We start from the raw sequence: 24723 nt of genomic DNA, 5'->3' as shown, positions 1-24723 counted from the left end.
TATACTTTTCTAAGAATTTGTCCATTTCATCCAAGTTGTCCATTTTATTGGCATAGAGCTGCTGGTAGTAGTCTCTTATGATCCTTTGTATTTCAGTGTTGTCTGTTGTGATCTCTCCATTTTCATTTCTAATTTTGTTAATTTGGTTCTTCTCTCTTTGTTTCTTAATGAGTCTTGCTAATGGTTTGTCAATTTTGTTTATTTTTTCAAAAAACCAGCTTTTAGCTTTGTTGATTTTTGCTATGGTCTCTTTAGTTTCTTTGCATTTATTTCTGCCCTAATTTTTAAGATTTCTTTCCTTCTGCTAACCCTGGGGTTCTTCATTTCTTCCTTCTCTAATTGCTTTAGGTGTAGAGTTAGGTTATTTATTTGGCTTTTTCTTGTTTCTTGATGTAAGCCTGTAATGCTATGAACCTTCCCCTTAGCACTGCTTTTACAGTGTCCCATAGGTTTTGGGTTGTTGTGTTTTCATTTTCATTCATTTCTATACATATTTTGATTTCTTTTTTGATTTCTTCTATGATTTGTTGGTTATTCAGAAGCGTGTTATTTAGCCTCCAGGTGTTTGAATTTTTAACAATTTTTTTCCTGTAATTGAGATCTAATCTTACTGCACTGTGGTCAGAAAAGACGACTGGAATGATTTCAATGTTTTTGAATTTTCCAAGACTAGATTTATGGCCCAGGATGTGATCTATTCTGGAGAAGGTTCCGTGTGCACTTGAGAAAAAGGTGAAGTTGCTTGTTTTGGGGTGAAATGTCCTATAGATATCAATTAGGTCTAGCTGGTCCATTGTGTCATTTAAAGTTTGTGTTTCCTTGTTAATTTTCTGTTTAGTTGATCTATCCATAGTTGTGAGTGGGGTATTAAAGTCTCCCACTATTAATGTGTTACTATTAATTTCCTCTTTCATACTCGTTAGTGTTTGCCGTACATATTGCGGTGCTCCTATGTTGGGTGCATATATAATTGTTATATCTTCTTCTTGGATTGATCCTTTGATCATTATGTAGTGTCCTTCTTTGTCTCTTTTCACAGCTTTTATTTGAAAGTCTATTTTATCTGATATGAGTATTGCGACTCCTGCTTTCTTTTGGTCTCCATTTGCATGAAATATTTTTTTCCAGCCCTTCACTTTTAGTCTGTATGTGTCTCTTGTTTTGAGGTGGGTCTCTTGTAGACAGCATATATGGGGGTCTTGTTTTTGTATCCATTCAGCCAATCTTTGTCTTTTGGTTGGGGCATTCAACCCATTTACATTTAAGGTAAAGGATTTGAAATAGCTCAACTGGAATTCCATCACCTCCACTAGCTTTGTTCATAGTGATGCTTCCTAAGGCCCACTTTTCTTCACATTCCAGGATATCTGGCTCTAGGTGAGTGATCACACCATCGTGATTATCTGGATCATGAAGATCTTTTTTGTACAATTCTTCTGTGTATTCTTGCCACCTCTTTTTAATATCTTCTCTTTGTCAGGTCCATACCATTTCTGTCCTTTGTTGAGTCCATCTTTGCATGAAAAATTCCCTTGGTATCTCTAATTTTCTTGAAGAGATCTCTAGTCTTTCCCATTCTATTGTTTTTCTCTATTTCTTTGCATTGATCACTGAGGAAGGCTTTCTTATCTCTTGTTATTCTTTGCAACTCTGCATTCAAATGGCTATATCTTTCCTTTGCTTTTTGCTTCTCTTCTTTTCACCACTATTTGTAAGGCCTCTTCACACAGCCATTTTGCTTTTTTGCATTTCATTTTCTTGGGTATGGCCTTGATCTCTGTCTCCTGTACAGTGTCATGAACCTCAGTCCATAGTGCATCAGGCACTCCGTCTATCAGATCTAGTCTTTAAATCTATTTCTCACTTCCACTGTATAATTGTAAGGGATTTGATTTAGGTCATACCTGAATGGTCTAGTAGGTTTCTCTATTTTCTTCAATCTAAGTCTGAATTTGGCAATAAGGCGTCTAATACATGGCAGATAAAAACTGTAATTCAAGCTTTTTTTCTCCAAACCACATAACCTTTCCACTATTTCCTATTTTTCTTCACAGCAGAAACTTGATAGAGAGGCCAGATCTTGAAGGATTTTAGTGGGTGGGTGAAAAAGAGATGGTTTTCACATGATTATATTACATATCAAAAAATTTATATGTGGAAAAATTTGGTGTATTTTAGGGAGTTGAATAATAAAAAAGAATCAATAGAGTATGTTGTTGTTCATTCCTCGAGTTGCATCCGACTCTTTGTGACCCCATGAACTGAAGCATGCCCACCCTCCCTGTTCCTCACCATCTCCCGGAGCTTGCCCAAGTTCATGTCCATTGCAAAGGTGATGCCATCCAGCCATCTCATCCTCTGATGCCTCCTTCTCCTTCTGCCCTCAATCTTGCCCTGTATCAGGGACTTTTCCAATGAGTCGACTGTATAGAGTGTAAGTACTGAAAATAACTGTATATAATGTAATGGTGATTAATTGTAAACAATGCTAATTAAATTTCAACTAGAACATGAAATCAGGAGTTTAAACTGAAATCAGGAGTTTAAACTCCATGAAACAAGGAGTTTAGATTTCATGTGGTCAATAATTAGAAATATCAAGAGCTTGACGGAAGTCTTTGGGTGAAATTTGTTTTGTTTTGTGAAATCAATTCTGAGAATGCACTGATGACTTTAAAAAGGTAACTTCTAGTATTTTAAAGAAAGTTCAGTTGCTAGAAACTTCATTCACCAACTGAATATTGAACATTGTTTATTCTGTATCAGGCAGTATACTAAATGTTAACGGAACTAAATGTTCCCTTACTGAAGAGAAAGGGAATTTTATTAAAAAAGGATCTATGAAATGCATCTAAGTGTGTTCATGGAATGGTATAAATAACAGTAATGTGACAAGAGTTTTCAGTGCATGAACAATAATGGTGGTAAGTATGACTAAGAGAGCAGAAGTCTGCTCAGCTTTTGAAGGATGCTGTATGCCTCTGGCTTTACTGTTAGTGGGACCATCAGGAGAACCTGGGGAGAAGCTCCACAGGGTTGGAAGCAGAGGCTGGAGTAAGAGGGAATGCAGCAGGTGCAGTTTAACAGTTTAAATACATATATATCACCTCAAGAAACATTCAGTCAGAAAAAGCAAATTTATTCTTGAGGGTAGGTTTAGAATAAACTGAATGAGATTGCAGACAGAAGTTAGAACTATCAGAAAGATAGACATGGGAAATACAATTAAACAAAACAGCACGTACTGATAGGACCAAACCTCCAAAGTGTAATGTGACATCGTGTAAGGTGTGTGTGTGTGTGTGTGTGTGTGTGTGTGTTAGCCACTCAGTTGTGTCCAACTCTTTGTGATTCCGTGGATGGTAGCCCATCAGGTTCCTCTGTCCATGGAATTCTCCAGGCGAGAATACTGGAGTGGGTTGTCATTCTCTGCTCTAGGAGATCTTCCCGACAAAGGGGTTGAACCCAGGTCTTCTGCATTCAGGCAGATTCTTTACTGTCTGAGCCACAAGAAAAGCCTGAGAAGGTTAGACTTTAGAGGAAGAATTGATACAGATCTTGCTAAGATGTGATGGTGTAGTGACAAGGGCAGATATTTAACCATATCTGTCATTTTAAAAAGAAAACTCCACTCCTTCATAAAATGCACCATCTCAATTATTAGTCAGAAAGGACATTTGATGAGATATTTGTCTTCCATTATCACTTTTTTTTTCTGAACAGAGTAGATGTTAATGTTTAAAAATAATTTGAACATTCAAGAACATGCAGATGAATCATGCTATCTTGCCTTATACTAGAAGGTTTATTTGTAAAATGAGGTTCAGTTAAAAAAATTGGAAGCTATTTCAGCTAGTTGGGTAAAGCTTATAAAAATTTAGGATATGGATATTATTCTTCTGTGTTACACATTTTAAATCCTACTCATAATAGGATTTTACTGTCTTATATTTAATTACTATATTTTAAATTCTGCTATATTGCTCTGGTTACCTAAAATTAGGTTTGAGGGACTGGGAATGTTTTCTAAATGTGAATTACTGACAACTGAAGTGATTCTCTCGCTAGGACTCCCATCCTTGTTAAAATTTTAAGAGTTTGTACTATTTTGAAATTTCTCATGTGCTGCCCTATTATCACAGCACCTCTCTCTTATCCCCCACAATCCTCATAATTAGCAATTAAAGAGATAATTCTGGATGTATTTGATAGCTGCTGACCCTCCTCTTTGCTGTGTCCAGATTATAATTGCTGGTTGTGAAAAGTTGAGTGCCCGAAAGTCCTCAGGAGATGAATTATTTAGTGCAACATAGACATATTCTGGGAAGTCCATACTGCTTCCATGCTGCTTCTTGTCTCACAGGTATATAGGGAGAAGTAGTGATCAGGGTGACTTTTCTAATTTTAGGATGGACTAAAGGAGCCTCAGGGGATACACACAGCATTACTTCTTAAATGTTCATTGGGAATCAAGATGGATTATTCCCCAAAGCACCTGCACTGTATACCCATGTTGCTTGGTTTCAGTTGAGAATTTGAGGCAAGCACTGCTATTTTTCAAACTGCCCCATCTTTACTGCCTTTTCAAGAAAGATAGCAACAGCATTCTGGTTTTAGCAGTTTTCCAACTGAAGTATACCAGAGCTGGTCAAAGAGCTTAAAAATATTGATTCCCTCAATTTTGAGAGTAATCCTCAAGGTCTGGGGTAACCTCTATAATAATTCTGTGAATAGTTTCTGCTCTTTACTTCAGTGTAACTTGCAAATTTTCTTTGTCTTAATATATTTTGGTATGAAAATTTGGGGAGTATTGATGAAAGTGCAGTCCATCTTGCAGTTGTCTACCAGTTACTGAGCATTGATGGGAACCAAGCCTAGAGCATATCAAAGATGAGGAAAGCAATTATAACCCATCAATGAAGAAACCAATTAACTCTTTCATTTTTCTAAACAAATTTCTCTTTTGTCTTTACATGTTATTGGTAGGAAGAATTTAATAGTTCTATATATTCCTTTTGAGAGATCCAGACTTTTTTTCTTATTTTCTCAAAATATGTAAATAGCTGAGCCTTTCTTCCTGATACCAGATATGCATTTCACTCCTTCTGTCATGTTCATCAGTTATCTGACAATCTTAAAATTGAAAACTCACATGTATTTGAGTCAACAAATGTGTTGCTTTTAGAAAAATCTTGCTTTTTTTAGAACTACTTAGTAAATTTTGGTCTCTAACTCAAGATTTTTAGTCTCCTGGTTTATAAAGTGTTCATTGGTAGGGTTATTTTTGAAATTTTTACAGAGATCTAAATGTAACTGTACTAAACACCATGACATTTATGCAAGGATGCATTTTTTCAAATTTTAAGAATCAGCTTATCAATTAAACAAAAAGGAAGCTTTCTTGTGACTACTGGTCATAGCTTTTCAAAACTGTATTAGTTTATAAATTATAAAAATGATTTATATTTAAAATTTTTATTTTAAAAATGGATTTATATTAATTTTCAAATATAAGATTTGGTAGGTAGAAACCCTCAGTGAAAAGAGTTTCACTTGCTTTAGTTCCTATAATTTGGATTTAAATATGTATATATTTTTAAATTTCTGTGTATACATATATACATATACACAGAGAAGTGTATTTGTAAAATATTAATGCTCAAGTTACAGAGACATGTTTCAGTAAAATGAGTTGTACACTTATATTTGACAGAACTAATAGCTTTGTATAGTAGTAATTGTATAATATACATGAAGAATACAGGGAATCTACTAGTAGTAACATTTTAGCTAGTGAAATTACATTAGAAAAATTTGTTTACATCTGCCAAACACAAATGGTTGAAAGCTGTTTTAGCATCAAACGAAAATCACGTATACCTAGAATTCATATTTGATAAGGCATTTCAAAAAAACATATGTTACTTTTGGTAACTCTAGCTTTCTTTTTCTTTTTTTTTTTTTCTTACATAATATGTTTACTTTCTTTTTTCTTAGTTTTCTAGTGCTAGTATATAACTATCTTCTGCAATTCTTATAATTTTTACACATCCTAGAAGATGTTAGATTGGCCTTTGCATTATTGTCATTATTCTGCCTCACTAAATAAAGTAAAACATATTTTGAGCTTTTCTTTTTTTCTTTAGGGCCTTGAAATAGAAAAGAAAGTTATAAGATATGTGTTTACCAAAAGGCAACTCACCTTCTTTAGAACATTATTAACTAAATCAATATCAATCACTTATTTAGTGCTTGCCAGGAAAAATACTAAGAACTTTTGATATACTTCTTGTAACATCCTAGTAAAAAATACTTCTGTAACAACCTGGTATACAAAGTATAACTCACCCAAGTTACTCAACCAATAGAACCAGAAACTGGACTCAAGAATCTGGCTCTAGATTCTCCTCTACAAGAATCTTGACTACATTGCATTTATTTACGTGATTAACACATATGGAATTCCTCCTCTGAGACTACATCCCATAGTGCCTAGTGCTTTGCCGTGAGTGACTATTGATCTTTGCAACCCAAGTAGGTGGACTCAGCTGGCAGTTCCATTTACAGATGAGAAAACTAATGCTAAACTGATTAAATAATGCCCAACAGATATTGACAAAATTGATTGTAAATCACAAGTGTGTCTTGACTGAAAAATCTGGGTTATTGCAATAACCAGTGTCAGGGGTTATTGCAATAACCAGTGTCAGATTAATACATGACTACAGTCCTATGTTGTGACTATACTTTGGGCTTAAGAGAGCTTGACAAAATTAAAAATCATTATGGGAAATTTGGAGGATGTCTGTAAAACAAGTATAAATAGGAATTTTAGCAACCTGAAATTGGATATAACAATATACAGTGTGAATGTTTGATAAAGACTTGTAATTGATGAGCTTTAAGAAACATCTTGATGTTTTGAGTTAAGTATATCTTTAAAAATGCAAGGGATGACTATATAAAGTGCAGTTACCACCAGTAAGTAAACTAAATGTATGCACTCTGTTTATCCGCTCTTTAGAAAATTCTGTTGCATGATAGTTACTCAGTTTTAAGGCTTTTTTAAAAACAAAAGACTCCACATAGAAGAATAAAGCTAGCTGTTATCCATATTCCTAAAGATTAAAAGTATAAAATAACTCTAAGGTGGACACAATTCATTTAAATTCCACTGAAACCTTTTTGTTCATGTTACCTGGTATAATTCTAAAAAGAGCCCTGCCAAGAAGTTGCCATTATATATATTTCACATTTGAGGTAGTTGAAATTTACATGGTTTAAGTATCTTTTCCACTTATCTAAGGATAAGTGATAGAACAATGAGTCAAATCAACCCTTAGATTTTCAATTCATGCCTATTTATGGGTCAAAAGAATAATTGTGTTTTTAATGCATTATTTGAGAAAAATGCACCTTTTATTTCCTATGCAGCTTTTAAAATTTAATTTTTTAAATACATAAACTAATTTTGATGTCTCTGATAATCCATACTGCTCTCTGGTAGGATTTTTCATTGTTTTGTTTTATAAATTTATGCTAGCAATTTATTGTGCTTACTAGTTTTGGTGTTGAAAAACTTAAGCTAACCCAAATCACTGTGTTCCTTCCTATAATTTTTCCAGGTCCTGAGGAGGTAGAAATCAAGTGCCCCTGGAATCACATTGCTTGCCTTGGTGCCAACAAATGTATTCATTTATCCCAACTGTGCAATGGTGTCCTGGACTGTTTAGATGGATATGATGAAGGAGTACACTGCCGTGGTGAGTCCATTTGCAGAAAAATGCAACTGAAAAACTGAATTTTTCATAGTTTTATTGAAAGTTCAAAGAGAACCTATAACCTGTCTTGTCTTTCAACTCCAGCTTTATCAGTTACTGAGAAAACATGAGTTTTATTGCCAGAGACATACAATATGCATTTCAAAGCTGTGACTATTGTGCTTTATTGAAAAATGCTATGAAAAGTAAAACACACACAAACACAAATTTAGACTCTGAAGTTGGTCTCTTAAACAATCATGTATTTCCTAGCAAAGAGTGCTTTTGGGCAAAGGACAAATGAGAAGTCTTTGTTACAGTAGATTGGTACCATACATAAAAACATGTTCCCTCTGAACTGTTATTTATACTAAGATTATTTGAAGTAAAACCTCTGCAAGCAAATATTTTAATAGAATGTATCATGAGAAATGTCCCCTTAATATTGTTTCCATGAAGTTATACTATTAACTTTCTATAATTTTCCTTCTTTTTTAAAAATCTACCTTCTTCAGTGGTCAAGGGTTTACCTATATACTCATGATGGGTGTAACTAGATCTTAAAACTTATAAAAAGTTAATTGGTTTGGGAAGCAGGGATAAAATGTTAGACAAAGAAACAGGAAAAGGTTGAGCATTAAGGTAAGGGTCCTGATGTGGAAACAGATTCAAGCTATCAGTCAAGTGAATCTGTTTTCAACTTGTAATAGAGAAAGAACCCACTGAATCAGAAGTCTCTAACTCACATTCTAGCATGTTGAATGTAAACATTTGTTTACCGAAACTGTCAGAGCAACCTGTCCTTCATTTTGGAGTCAGTAAAACTATAAGGAGTAGAAAGGACTGTAGAAAGCTGGAGATGCATAGCTGGTATCTGGACAGACTCACTAAATTGATGCCATTTTGGATAGGTCCTCGGTCACCAAAAGTTCCAGTTTTTCAGGAGGAGCTCCACATCTTTATGTGTATAAAGTGTTCAAACTGAGCTTTTTAAACATTGCATGGTGAGCAATGTACAGGCTTAACACAACTTGTCTGGAGACCTGACAGAACTTACTGGAGGCCATTTTCCCACATTTGGACTGAAATAACCTGGACTCAAAACCGGAGATGGAGAGATACATTAGAAAAAGAGTAAATCTTCATTTAGAAAGGTAATTCAAAGTGGAAAGGATGTTGAGAAAGCATAGATCAAGTAGGTTGCTAGGTCTTTCCTTCTTTCTAATGTAATGTCCAATTACTCTGGCTCTGTGGACAGATTCAGACTGAGAAGTTAAAGGTCTTTTTTCTTTGGTCGTATTTCCCTTCTTAGCCTTGAACTCTTAGCAGGATCGCATCAGAAGCCAATGGATTCTTAGTTTCAGTTATGAACATATGTATAATAAGAAGAAGAAATTTTACTTTTATTTAAAGACTGTGACAGGTATTCCTTTTTATTATTGTATAGTTTTAAAGATGATGTTAATAGAAGGTAAATTAGTGAATTACAAGGTAATAGAAGTTAGAGTTTAATTTTCTTTTCAGAAATAAACTGTATTTTCCAGAACCTAATTCTGTCCTCCTTAGTTTTAATTCAAGTTTTTTTTTATTACATTTTAAACAAAATTCCAGATAGACATGTGTGACTAAGCTTCTTTAAAGGCTGAAAATCATCACATTGCCAAATACTTCCTCAGAGGTGATCATACAAATTTGAATATCATAAACATATTTCAATGACATGGATCATATGGAAATATAAATGAGTTCTCTAATAAAATCTAGAGTTGTGATTTAATGGAGACAGGGATAATAGTTAATAGTAAAACAAGAGATCAACTAAAAACAAAATATCAGTACAAAAATAAAATGGCATTAAATATATGTTGATTTTTGGAAAAATTACCATATAATTCAGACTGAGATTTAGGGGATATAGTTGCTTACATTTCTGTCTTTTCCTGTTCTAATTCAAGTTTCCAGCTGTTCCAAGTTTCACATCTTTATCTCAAGTGGCAATCTTTTTTTTTTTATTTCTTAATTTGCCAGTAGGGCACTGATTGTACCACTTTGGCCTTTTTAATATTTCTAAATTTAACCAAATAAAGTATTCTAAAATACCTAAATAATGCATGACCTGTGGTGAACTTAGAAATAAGGAAAAGTATGTTTGGATCTCTACCTGTTATTTGCCTTAGTAGAGGGATTTTCTTCTACTTCTGTGGCCTTACACAATGACATAGAATAGTAGGATCAAGATGACTGAGTGATACTGTGATTCCAGAGTCAGTGGTTTAACAAAATATTTCTGCCTTGAGAAAAGAAAATTAGGAACATGTTTGTCTGCTTGTTCAGGTAAAGTGCCCCGGACTCTATCACCAGATAGAAGGAACACCAGCTTTATCATATATATGTGGTTTGTGTTTAGAAAAGGTGATCAATTGTAGGCAAAAATATATCATGAGAATTGAGTATATTTTCCCACCTTTAGCCTTCCTCCTGATTTTGAGTCACACTCAATGAAGAGATGTTTTCTCATGGGTTAAGTAGGGACCTAATTAACATTAAGTCTCTAAGGACTTTTTCACTTACTAGAGACGTAAAATAAAGAAATAAATATTTCTTTAATATTTCAGATTAATTCAAACACTGCATTAATTTTTAGAAATGCTTTCATTGTAGAAAAATTCTGTCTAAATCACTTCTATCTCCATTGCTTTCTTTTTTTTTTTTTTTAGTTTTTTTTTTTTTTTTTAATTTTTTTATTAGTTGGAGGCTAATTACTTCACAACATTTCAGTGGGTTTTGTCATACATTGATATGAATCAGCCATAGATTTACACTTATTCTTTTTGTTGCATTCTGAGCACATATTCTGGTAAGGAAATGGCAACCAACTCCAGTATTCTTGCCTGGAGAATACCATGGACAGAGGAGCATGGTGGGCTACAGTCCATGGGGTTGAGAAGAGTTAGAGACGACGGAACGACTTCACTTTCACTTTTCACTCTCATGCTTTGGAGAAGGAAATGGCAACCCACTCCAGTGTTCTTGCCTGGAGAATCCCAGGGACGGGGGTGCCTGGTGGGCTGCCGTCTATGGGGTCGCACAGGGTCGGACACGACTGAAGTGACTTAGCAGCAGCAGCAGAACACATACTCTAAATAATTACAAAGCCTAAGATATGATTCAAAGATGGATATGTTTCCTTTTCCTCATAAAAGATTCTTAGCACACTTGTAATATATTTGTGACCCTTGTGAAAAATAATAAGAAGAGTTTAACAATTTGGAGGTGATAGTTTGGTCTTGGGAGTGCTTTTGTATCAACTGAATTGTTTTCTGAATGGTTTCCTAGAAAAATCAATTTCTTCTTGGTAAGGATAATGAGAAGGTATCTATTATTAATGATTTTCTATAACACTGATGTTTTAATTTCCATAATTTAGCTTCATTTAAAGAAAGAAAAATGGACTTTTGTATATGGGTGTAGCTGTACACAGCAATGTGCTTATTAAAATTTTACAATAGGAAAGTTCAAAATCACCACATTGTATTAAAAAAAAATTCACATCTTCCTACATAGTATTTAATATGGATGGTAATATCACTATCTAAATTGCATGAGCAATGAAAACACATTATATACATACAGTAAGATGCCTCTCAATATAGAACATTGTTGTTGTTTAGTTGCCAAATAATTTGCGACCCAACTCTTTGCAACCGTTTGGACTGTGGCCCACTAGACTCCTCCATCCGTGGGATCTCCCAGGCAAGAATACTGGAGTGGATTGCCTTTTCTTTCTCCAGGGGATATTCCTGACCGAAGGATCAAATCCACATTACTGCATTGGCAAGTGGGTTCTTTACCCCTGAGCCACCAAGGAAGCCCTTCAATACAGGATATTTTCACAAAATTCCTCACAGTCACGTAAAGAAGTGAACAAATTCAACTAACAGAGACCAAATGAACTGAGGTGTATCAAAACACTTTTAATATTTGCCGTCCTTAAGGTAATTCCTTTTGTTAATATTTAAAGAAGCTGCGAAGAAGAGGAACCCTCTTTAAATTCACAATCCTGGTTAGGTTACATTTTCAGCGCAAAATGGTCATTTATTTAAATGCTCGTGGGACTGACAGCCTCTGTGGCCCTATCTGCTCTTCTCTGTTAAAAGAATCTGAGAACTCTTCTGGTCCCTGTGAAAAGGGAGTCTCTCTTCTGTGGCCCTAGAAAAAGTGATTGTGGATGTTTTCCAGTAAACATTTCAATGTCCTTTTAAATTTAAAATTCAAGGGGATAAAATGTGTAAAGAGTCTATTAAAACTAATTAGGGAATGAAACTCTAACATCTGAAAAGCTCCCTACCCAGACTCACAAGTATGCATACATAGACACATGTACTGTTCTTTTCTGATCTTTCTATACTAAACCTGTTCCTATGATTCTCAGTGTATAATATATTTATTTAGTGTGTTTGATCAGGAATCAAAAGAAGAATAAGATTCTCTTAAGTATTATCTAACTCCATGAAATAATGCATATGAAGAAATTTAAAAATTCCATTTAATTATTTTACTTGCCAACTGGAATATATTTTCCTTATATATGCAATAACATTTTCTCTACCCACAATCTAACATAATGCATTTATTTTAAATTCTAGTAATTCTAATGTATTTATTTTAATGTATTTAATTTAGATACCAACTCATATTTAAAATTTTATTTTTCTTTCATATTACTCTTCATAAAACTAAATTCTTATGAGAAGATGCCAAAAAATTCTGAATGTGATTTACAAACTAGAGGCTTTCTCAAAATGGACCAGGATAAATGGCAAACCTTATTATCTATAATGATTCACCATAGGAAAATTAGTCATCCTTAAAACTTCTTGTGTGAATCTCATATATTCTAAATATTCCAAAAAGGAATTAATCTAGCCCAATTAATTAAGATTAATAGGTTTGACAATATTAAATTTAATAAATATAATAAAATAATTAGGAATTAATTCTTAACTCAAATTCATGACTCTGTTCTCTCATTTTTCCAGAAAGGAAGTATTTTATCTTGTTGTGATACTTCATTAGTCATTACATACATTAGTCATTATAGGTTGTAGCTGCCAAAAGGGGCTTCCCTAGTAGCTCAGTAGTAAAGAATCTATCTACTTGCCAATGGAGGAGATGGGAGTTCGATCCCTGGGTTGGGAAGATCCCCTGCAGAAGGAAATGGCAACCTGCTCTAGTATCCTTGCCTGAGAAATCCCATGGACAGAGGAACTTGGTGGGCTATAGTTAATGGGTTGCAAAACAGTTGGACATGACTTAGTGAGTAACCAAAAACAACTAAAAAGAAAGGAAGGAAAGAATGAAGTTAGTGAATTTGTTTTAAATGCATTTGGTGCATTTTTTTGTTTTTACTTTCATTTTGTTATATGAATGAATCTTTTTCTATTCCATTTTAAAAGTTCCTGTTGAAAAGTATTGCCAGTCTCTTTCTAAATTAAAATGAGTTCACCATGCTACATACAGAATGGAATTTCAGCATGCAGAATCCGATAACAGAGGTATGGAGAAGTGTGAAAATTGCAAGCAGTGTTATGAAAAGTGTATTTGTCAGCAACATAAAACTTGACACATGTGGGGAAACTTCACAGTGTGTACTCAGTCACCTAAAACATTGGTTGAGCTAGAAAACAAGCAAACTGGAATTAGCCAGAAGGCGTGGGTTTGTGTGCTCAGACCACTTTTGATTACTGAAAGCTCCTACAACTTAAGAGTGAAAGTGAAAGTCGCTCAGTCCTGTCTGACTCTTTGTGACCCCATGGACTATGCAATCCATAGAATTCTCTAGGCCAGAATACTGGAGTGGGTAGCCTTTCCCTTCTCCAGGGGAACTTCCCAGCCCAGGGATGGAACGCAGGTCTCCCTCATTGCAGGTGGATTCTTTACCAGCTGAGGCACAAGGGAAGCCCACAACTGAAGAGTAGATCTGCTATATTCTTTTCTTCGTATTGGCTTGTGTTAAGGTAATCAGATAGTCTCAAATCTATCTTAAGTGTAAGCATTTCCTCCAAAGAACTTAGCTTAATTAATTTAGATCAGTGAAAGGCTATGATCCTTAACATTGGTTGGTTTCAGGGCCAAATGAATGCTTCTTTGAAGCAAAGAAACAATTCTTAGAAAGAATAGATCTTCTACAAGTGTATTATTCCTCCGCAAGACTGTTGTAGATATGAACGACACCTATATGAAACTAGGATAGCATACTTTGTACAGACTGTTCTAATTATATATATATATATATAGATGTGTGTACACATATGTATATACACACAAATACATTGGTACACATATATATGTACATACATAAGTATATATATTTATTTTTCAGAGTTTTGGTTTTTAAAATTCTGCTTAATTAGAAAGACACTTTTCAACACTGATTTATCAGATATAAACTAATCCTGCTAAAGAAACTTGGATTTCAACTTTCAGCTGTTTGTTTGAATATGTTGACTTCTAGAGATAGTTAACTAGCTAACTAGATACTGTGGGGGAAAATGACTAAGTCATTTGGTTCAGTATAATCTAAGATTGTTTTTTGAAAGTGAATCCTTTTGTAGTGGACTTACATGTTTGATTAATGTTAGTATTATTTTTGTAAAATAGAAAAAAATAGTGCATAGACCTAATAGCTTAAAATGATCTAATATTGAATGATCTAGTTTAAAACAAAGATATTCTTTATTAAAATATCATTCCAAATTCTGTATCTATCTCTCTTTTTCAAATAATTTCAAACTAACAAACTATTTCAGTATTTTTTGACCAAATCTTTTCTGTGGTGATAATCCTGGTGCATTATGGACATTCAGTTGTCGTTGAATTGTTTCAGGTGATTATATTCTATTGAAATAGATGCAAGTCAAACATGGATCCACAACTCACATCCAATGAAGTATTTATTTTGTTTGCTTAATATCTGTAGAAGAAATGGCAGTTGCTTAACAGACAGCTTTACTCCTTGGTTCAAAGAACTCCTATTATACCTGTTTCTCAAACGTAACAGCCTCTTAGATTAAAGGCCTCATGAAACCATAGAAAGTCAAAGAATCAGGTTTCCCACTCCCAGTAATCTCTCCCCCACAGAAGAGAGTTGTTAAGAGTCCCCACCAATTTTGGAATTGTTAATTTATATGAATATTCATGTACACTGGGACTCATCATTTATCTGGATCTTTCCCTCACCATCTTTTTCCTGATATGATAGAAAACAAAGAATAGTCAGTAAGAAACAATAAAGGGCATGAGGCCAAAATGCGTATTATATATGTACCAGTAGAAGCACAGTAAAGCTTTCCCTATATTCAATTCATGTATTAACTTCAGTGAATGTTTATTGAGCATTGACAGTATTCCAGATGCTTACTGAAACCCTAGGGATATAGAAAATCCTATTTTCTGCCTTCATGGAATTGACATATCTTAATGGAGGAAGGTAAAAGTGGCTGAGGAAGAATAAAGTGAGGAGCATCTAATTCTGCTTTAGAGGATGCATGAGAATTTCCCAAGAGAACTGATCTGCATCTCACTCTAGGAGTTGAGTAGGCAAATGAGGGAAGGGAAGAACATTTCAAAAGTCAGGAACTCTATGGACAGTGACACAAGTAAGACATCACTGTACACTCAAGACAGTTCTATGCTATTTGCTAAGTTTGAGGCATAGACTCGTGAGTAGAGAGAGATGAACTTAAAGCTGAAGAAATACTTGGTCCAGACCTGGAGTGGTTATGTTTGAATAAGTATATGGTGATAGTTGTTGTTGTTTAGTTGCCAAGTTGTGTCTGACTCTTTTGGGATCCCATGGACTGTAGCCTTCCAGGCTCCTCTATTCATGAGGTTTACCAGACAAAAATACTGGAGTGGGTTGCCATTTCCTTCTCCAGGGGATCTTTCTGAAACTGGGATTGAACTGGCATCTCCTGAATTGGCAGGAAGATTCTGTGCCTCTGAGCCACCAGGGGAGTTCAGGGATATTGTATGACCCACTTAAAATGCATTGCATAAAACTGAAACGAGAAAGACTATGAAAAATGACACTAGGATATATTCTCAACAATATTATAAGGATGTTATATAATGCTGTTTTACAATTAAACATATGAAGACTAGCTTGTTGCATATATGTATTAATAGCTATGTAACTTATTCTTCAAAGGTTAAAATGCATTTTTACAATATGAAATTTTGAGCTATGCAGTCATCTAGCCATTCACATTGATCAGTTTCTAAAAACAAGGTGTGTTAAGTATTATTCTTTATGTGTCACTTTGATGAAGTTCATATAAGGGAAAGTCAAAATAGATGACATGGGGAGCCATATTAAGTGAATTAATTTTAGACAAGAGCTAGTTACTGGGAAACTGTATTCAACTACATTAAGCAACTGAAATCCCATCTTTAGCAAGCTACTAAAATACTACCTTACTTGATGCCTAAGTTTTATCCTCTTGTATCTTAACTTTGGGAAATATATGACTGTTTCAGTATTATTCAAAAGTATAAATTACAACAAACTGTCACTCAGTCCTCTACTCAGCCTCAAAGGTAAGGCCAAATCCCCTATGATTCATTATTTGGATTTTGACACAAGCAGCTTGATACTTAAAAAAGTAAGGGATAAAAAGGTAAGGAAAAAAAAACAGGTAGCTAAGGTTGAATGGCAACCTCAGGAGTCACACAGTTTGAGTAGTTTAAATACTGTGACCTTGAGTTTTCATTTGCAGTTTTGACTAGTGGGCCTTAACATATCAACTCAGAGAGATGCATGAAATCGTTATGCTTCAGCATCCTTTCTGACCTGTTCTTTAAGCAGCAAGATGGCTTGTAGAAAATCTACTGAAAACCATTTTGAACTATTTGTTCCCTGTCAGTTTTATTAATTGATTGAGCAGGAAAAAAAAAAAAAAGAAAGAAAACATGTGCTGAGTGCTGAGTGAACAACAAGCAGAAAAACTATGTAACAAGTTTACAGAATTGAATGTCTCAATTCCAGTCTTAGCTCCATCCCCTTGAGAAAATTGGTGCTTTCATTTATTGAGGAATGTGGAAAGGAAATGCAGAAGTTCATTTTAACACTTTAAAGTAGTTTTGCAATATTACAAATAGAAAGTTTTTTTTAAAAAACTGTTTAAGAATTTGACTTTCATAGTGGAATCTGGAAGGAAAAAGGAAAAACTTTTTAAAATCATTTAGTGGAGAAAGATTACATTTTGAAGTAAAAATCAATACTGTGCCATTCCATGAGAAGTAACTAATAAACAGAAGATTTGAGATGTTAAATTCAATCTGAAATTTTAAGAAATCTTACAGAATTCTATAGAAAGAGATTTTCACATTTTACAGCCAGTATTTTCAATTCTGAATTTCTAATCTGTTCAAAATTGCAGAACAAACTATTTCAGTTGCCTTTTCTTTGATCCATTGTTATCACTACATATATAGAAAACTCTATTCCACGGAATTACATAGGCATTAATATCATGACAACTGAATATCTCAATTTTAAAACAACATTCAGAGAAACAAAATAGCCATGAGAATTCTGACTTCAGAGCTCCTCATAATCAGTCCATAATCAAGTCTATTATTTATATTTTACTCATGTGAAGATAAAGAAAAATATGCATTTGTATTTTACGTTTCTCCAGACTTTTCTGCATCTATTTGTATATTTGAGTTGTGACACAGTAAACTCAGTAAACATTAATTTTTGTGGGGGAAAAGCCCCACCCTGTTTTATTTACACTAATGGAGAATTTGCATTCTAGCTTCCCAATCTGTTTTTGATTAAGAGAAAGCATGGAATTTGAAGTTTTATTTCAAATGAGACCTCTCTATGACACAAGGGATTGTACACAAGGGCAGACAACCCGCTGTGGTTGTAGAAACCATAAGATGCCAACCAAAATGAGATCACTCTGATCACAGGGCTTCTTCTGAATTAGGTCAGTGTGACCAGAGCCAAGCTTAAGTGTTAGATCCAAGGAGAACGGGAAGGACAAGCCCCAAAGCGCACTTTCGGTTCCATTAGCTGAAACCTGTGATGTGTTCTCATTCACACTACAGGTGTGAAACCAAGAGTGCCAAGAAAAAAATCTATACAGTTCAGTAAACAGCTTCGAGATTTATCCCATATTCTCAGAACAGAAGCACGGAGAACCTAAATAGTCTAATTTTTAGTTAGCCAATTTAAATATTACTTAAGAGATCTCTAAGAAATTTGGAAAGATATATTAGTAGGTATAAAATGCTCTTAAATCTAAGTAGTTTCTATAAAATATGTAAATGTTGTATACAAATTATATATAAATTTATTACTTGCAAATATACATAGAAATATTAATATAAGCATGTGAATATATATTCTATTAGATTTCCCTGGCCTGTGTCTATTGGACATCTAGTTGAAATGCTTATTTTAGGACATTGTAAAAAGAAAATTATATCTTTATGCATTCCACTTATGTTGTGGTCCACTTGTTCCTGTTTGTTAAAACCAATGTAATATAATGTTTCTTATAGTCATATACTTACTTTGAGTGCTGGGAAAAAATGGGAAAGTTGCTCAGTTGTGTCTGACTCTTTGTGACCTCATGAACTATGTAGTCCATGGAATTCTCTAGGCCAGAATACTGGAGTGGGTAGCCATTCCCTTCTCCAGGGGATCTTTCCATCCCAGGTATTGAACCCAGGCCTCCAGCATTGCAGGCGGATTCACTGTATGCCGGAAATATTGACCTCAAACAGTGTGCTCTTTGTCAAGAAGGTTCACTCCTGCATTCTACCTAAAATAATTTGCTCTTTTCAGTTTCGTTTCTTATTTACTAGATGTAACTGCAAAATGCAAAAGGGATGCAAAGTTCTCCTCAGTGATTATAACTACAAATAGAGAAGCAGCAATAACTTTTTCTCAGTGTGAAACAGAAATGTAAGATAATAGGGCCAAAAGGGACTTTCAGAGGTCATCCAGTTCATCCATTTGCCTTTAGGCTGATTTGAACCCAAACTTGTCTAGACTGATTGCTATCTTCCCAATTTGGACAGCCTCCGGGAGAGAAATCCTAACCACCATTTTTAGTAACACAATCAGTGCTTAGCAGTTTGCACTCTGAACAAATGCTTAGATATTATATTGCAAAATTCCCGACACCCTCTCAGTTTTTAGCTTTCCTTCTCCATTAGATTTAGATTCTGTATTCCTGTGGCTTAATCATGTTTTCCTTATGCTTCTCCACATATCCTTAAATTTCAAAATCTCTAAAGTTAGAAACTATCTATCCCCCAAAACTAAGTGTGTGTCTTGAGTAGTGTAATTGACTGACCTAGCTCCTGACTCCTACGATTCTCTTTTCATTTTCCATTCTTTTTACATATTTGTATACCTGGTATTGCCTTGCTCACTCCTGTTGTGTCAGTTAGGAATTATATTTGGCTGTGACAAACAGATCTTTAACAAGTCTGGTAGAGAAAGGGGTAATTCATTTTCTCTTGTACAAAATGTCCAGCAATGTAGATGTTCCATAGCAGGTAGGGTGAGTTCAGGGCATGTCTGATCTGTAGCCCAGACTCCTGCATTTCCCTTCTGCTGTCATGTTACTTGCCTACAATCCTCAAGGTAGGCCAGCAGTCATAGATGATTGCCGCAGCTCCAAATGTCACATTTATATTGTAAGCGAGGAAGAATATATATCTCTACTAAGCAAGTCAACCACCTTCTTTAGGAACTTTCCAGAAGCTTAATCTGTAAATTTGTATCTCTGTGCCATTGGCCAGAATTTTAACACACAACCAACCTCTACTGCACAAAAGATTGAAAGATGTAGTTTTTCCATTGTGCAAACATTGCTTCAGTGAATTTAGATTTGAAAGAAGCAGATAATGGATATTTGATAGCAACTAAAATTTTTGCTATACATGATTTAATAGAACAATCAGAAAATTGATTACTCACCAAATAACTGTTGCAGTTGTCAGCTGAGAAATTATTCATAGCCTGAAAGTTGAGAGTTATGTTTTATTTGGTGGCAGCATCTCAACTAACCCTGAGAGAACTGCTCTAAGAAGATGGGCAGAGGGGACAACTAGGGTATATAGGAATTTTGCAACAAAGGGCAGATAGTAAGAACAATAGGTTATTGTTAAAGAAAACCCAAAAATCTCAAATTAAGGAATTTAGTACATTTCTATTTAAGGGAAGATGCAAGTCTGGGCTCACTGAAATCATGCCTTTTGATATGCACTTTACCTATCTATGGCCAGTATCCTATATTTTCACATCCTGAGCTTCCTCGGGGCTCATTGTAGGGATTGGCTACAGTTTGATGACTGCTAGATGGCAGGTGTTCTTTTCCTTTCTGAATTCCCTCAGGGCTCACCAGCTCACCTTGGCTTCATCTATGATGACCGTGGCATTTTTGTTTACTAATATGACAGGCAATATTCCATGTATCCATTTATTATTTCACTTATCACAGTTGTATTGTGTTTGACAAACCTATAAAAAGACTCTAAAGGACAGAGAGCAGGACCTCAGCTGGTGCTATGGCTTTGAAAACCAGGAAACCAAGATGTTTATGCATATTAAACAAGCCTTTTTTTCCAGATACAATATCGTATAAATTAAGAAAATTATTCACTATACCTGGGGACTATAGGAGAAGGGTCAGGATGTACTGTAATACAGAGTTCCAAATATCTGGACTGAATGTTCATGGAGAATAGTTCCTGAGGAGTCAGTAAGGAATGACTGCTGCCTGAAAAAGACTCCAGATATGGGAGAAAGGTTTATAGGAGAAAGGTACTCTCTCCCTCCCATTCTCTCAATATTTTTTCCTTTCTTATACATTTTTTTCTCTTCCCTTTATACTGTCCCCGCATCTTAAACTTTTTTAGCTTTTCCATTTTTATTCCTTCAAGTTTAGGCTTAAACTTGAAATTTATTAGCTATCTGAATTTCAAAATCTTTTTTATTATTTCATATCTCTGGTCAGCCAATCCTATTTCATCATTTCTTTTCTTTTCTTTTTACTATATGATTTGTCATATGTAAAATTTAGTTTAATATTTTGAGAATGTCAAATTACGTTAAACTGCTTTGCCTTCTCATTCTCTCCTTGACAGTAAATTTCCTTTTGCTTTACTTTGCTTTCCAAAGACTGATAGTCTCCAAGTAACTAAATATACCTCAGCTGTATTAATACTTTTGACTTTTATTTTGAAGGATCTAATTACTTTCTCTTCAAATTCCAAATTTTATCAGGTGGTTACTCCTGCCATTTTTTATATCCCCCAATAAATTCTTAACTGTGAGATCCCAATTAAGGAAGCCATTTTTACCACATGATTTTAGAGAGTAAGCAGGCATTATATAGGCACTAGAACAGATCTTAATAAAAATTCACAGTCAAAATAGCATATTGGATAGTTTATATTTATGTATAAAGAAAGGGAGGAAAATGGGAGGGATGAAGGGAGTATATATGCATAGTATCACTTGAGGCCCGTCACAATTCTGAAATTAAGATCCTGATGTCTTTGTAAGCAAAGAGCAAGTTGAAGAATTCTATGTGTTGAGAAATGTCAAGGAAAATCTATTTTTTTTTCCTTGAAGGAATTTCAGTTTTATCAAACTCTCTATGAACATAACCCAACCATTCTTCTCATTGGGTAAATCCACATCAGTGAGGTGGTATGCTTCTCTTTGAATGGTCTGGTAAGGGACTGGGGAACTCTTTGGGATGAAACTAAAGGTATCTTTCACCATGTCAGTCTGCGTTAAGGTCTGTGTGGGTTAACCAGTGAAGATAATGTGGCTTTTCCAGTATTAACAGTTTATGTCTTTTAGGACACTGAACTTGAGACATATGCTACTGAATTACATTCAATATTATCTCCCAAACTAGAATTGCTATATTTCTAGTTTATACATTGCATTGGATTTCAAATCCCCCAAAATCAGGGAAAAAATGGGGAGATCGGGATTGACATACATACTACTATAGACATATAAGATGGGTGCTTAGTCACTCAGTTGTGTCCAACTCTTTGCGACCCCATGGACTTTAGCCCACTAGGCTCCACTGACCATGGGGATTCTCCTACCTAGGCAGGAATACTGGAGTGGGTTGCCATGCCCTCCTCCAGGAGATCTTCCCAACCCAGGGATCAAACCCAGGTCTCCACCATTGTAGGTGAATTCTTTTCCATCTGAGCCACATGTAAGATAGATAACTAATAAGAACCTGCTGTATAGCACGGGAAACTCTGCTTAATACTCTGTAATGACCAATATGGGGAAATAATGTAAAAAAGAGTAAATATATATTTATGTACAACTGATTCACCTTGCTGTATGCCTGAAACTAACAACATTGTAAATCAAATATGCTCCAATAAAAATTAATTTAAAAAAATCATGGGACAAAAGTTTCACACATATAAAAAATAGACTGGATTTTAAAATTGTTGACATATCTTCTTTGCTCAAATAGAAATAATTAAATAATCCCTATGGAAGAAATAGCACTCTTTCTTTTTAAATCTAGATATTGAGACAATCTTTATTGCATCAGATTAATTTTGTTTGGTTCTGGGCTAAACTACATTTCTTGATATTTTTCTTTTTTCTCTTTACTTGTTGTATTTTTCTCCAAAAGTTTATTTAGTTCACCAATGTGTATTTGCTTTATCCTTCAATAGTTTCTACATTTTTAGTTGTCTTTTATTTTTTTATTTTGTACATGTAATATTTTCTGTGAGAAATATTTCCTAAAGCACATATAAATATTTCCAAAGTATTAAATTACAGATGTCAAAGTTGGACTGTAAAGGCTGAGTGCCAAAGAATTGATATTTTTGAACTGTGGTGCTGGAGAAGACTCTTAAGAATCCCTTAGACAACAAGGAGATCAAACCAATCAATCCTAAAGGAAATCAACCCTAAATAGTCATTGGAAGTACTGATGCTGAAGCTCCAATGCTTTAGCCGCCTGATATAAAGAGGTGACTCACTGGAAAAGACTGATGCTGGGAAAGATTTAAGGCAAGAGGAGAAGGGGATGACAGAGGATGAGATTGTTGGATGACATCATCGACTCAATGGACATGAGTGTGAGCAAACTCCGGGAAATAGTGAAGGACAGGGACGCCTGGTGTGCTGCAGAGTCAGACACGACTGAGCAGCTAAACAATAGCAAGAACTATAATTAGTTTACATGTACCTCTGTAAAGATCTAATTTATTAATACAGAGCAGAATAGGTGCTATTAATTCAATCACAATTGATAGACTAGACAAGGAGCTGCGAATGAAATAATGTCTAAATGAAGGCTTCGTAGGGAAATATTGATTCATACAAACTTATTAAAACAGATACTAAACCTGATAAAGCTAAGACTGAGGAGTTGCAGTGAGGTGAACAGACAAAGGGCAGGAGAATAGAATAAAATGAACATTACGCTTTTGTGGTGTGTGTGCAGTAGGTTAATCTGGACTACATAAAGAAAATAATAGTCTGATAGAGCATATTTAAGGTTGACTTAATGTCAACTATTTTGTATGAACACAAAGAATTATTTACTCCAATATCCTTTTGTCACCTTTACAGTTAGGTGATGAAAACTATGTGAAAAGGAACTAAAGTTAGGTGTGAGGAAGGTAATATGATGTCTTTCAAAAGAGGGGCCAGGAAAGAAAGATATATGAAAACATTATATAAAAGTACTTGTTTTATATGAAAGCATGCTCAAAGACTGTTTCATGAGTCAGTTATTACTTAAAGGTTGTTTTCTTGGTATTTTTTTTCAGAGTTGAGTATGAATGCTAGTTTCATGCTCTTTTTCATAGACTCAGTCTTTGGAAATGTAGTTTTATTTACATATTGGATAAATATTTGCTAAAAATCCAATATAGGCCAGTCATTATGCTGAACTATGAAGATATTCAGATGGTTCATGTCCTGTAGGGGTTCCCATCATTGTATGTGAATAATATGGATTAGCAAATAATTGTAAACTAACTGATAGAAATGCATCATTGCCTTTAATTTTTATCTTTTAAAATTATTTTTCATTCTTTAATTTTGAAAATTTTATTATTATTATTTATCATTGCCTTTAGAGAGGCTACAATTAGACCTGAAGCTCAAGTTTCCTAGAGGAATACTATTATGGATCAGTTACAAATATAACCAGCACTTGGAGGGAGTATGAGCAGAAGAAAGTGATTTTTTTTTTTTTAACCTTGAATCACATCTTAAAAAAAAAATTAGATCTGAAATGGCTGAGGAATCCATTGAAAAAAAAATTCAAGTTGTACACTTCAGGCCTCTTTCATTTGCTATTGACTGTAATATCTTTAAATGCCTTAAACAAGTGAGGATTTATTGGCTAAGATAACTTCATTTTGGGTATTGCCCAATGATCATATTGACTTCAGAATTCTCACTACTCCAAATTCAGGGAAAATAGATCTCACGTTGCTAACATTTTCAAGAAAAGTCTTGGGCCTGAATTTCTGTAGATCCTACCCTGTGCCTTATGTACCATTCATTAGGAATTAAATTAGAGTGTCAGAAATCCACTCTTCCCCTCACCTTTCTCAGCCTTTACTATGCCAGTACTTATCCCAGTACCTGTATTATTATGTCCTTTCTTTTCCACTCATCACCACGGAACTGTAAGCATCACAAAGGCTCTCATTTTGTCTTATTTTTTTCAGTTTTCCACGGTGCCCTCTATAATTCACAGTCTACTGTGTGCAGAACTCCCTACATACTCAACTTAATCTTTCACAGATCTCAGCAGCTTCTTGGTTAAGAACATTTGGCCTGAACTGATTACCTTGTAGACCTCTCAAATGAAAATAGATTTTCCCTAACAGTTCTCCTACCACTGGCCCTAAAGCTGGGGTC

General features: G+C 34.6%; 1 protein-coding gene across 1 annotated transcript in view; it reads left to right on the top strand.

Moving 5' to 3' along the window:
* Positions 1–24723, top strand: part of LRP1B (LDL receptor related protein 1B) — a 2049143-nt gene that overhangs the window by 683063 nt on the left and 1341357 nt on the right. The window contains exon 3 of the mRNA XM_043488135.1: positions 7626–7763. Coding sequence (XP_043344070.1) covers positions 7626–7763 — 138 coding nt within the window. The remainder of the gene's footprint in view (positions 1–7625; positions 7764–24723) is intronic.

The sequence above is a fragment of the Cervus canadensis genome, chromosome 15, assembly GCF_019320065.1.
Source record: "Cervus canadensis isolate Bull #8, Minnesota chromosome 15, ASM1932006v1, whole genome shotgun sequence".
NCBI lineage: Eukaryota > Metazoa > Chordata > Mammalia > Artiodactyla > Cervidae > Cervus > Cervus canadensis.
This window is presented reverse-complemented; position numbering and strand designations above follow the sequence as displayed.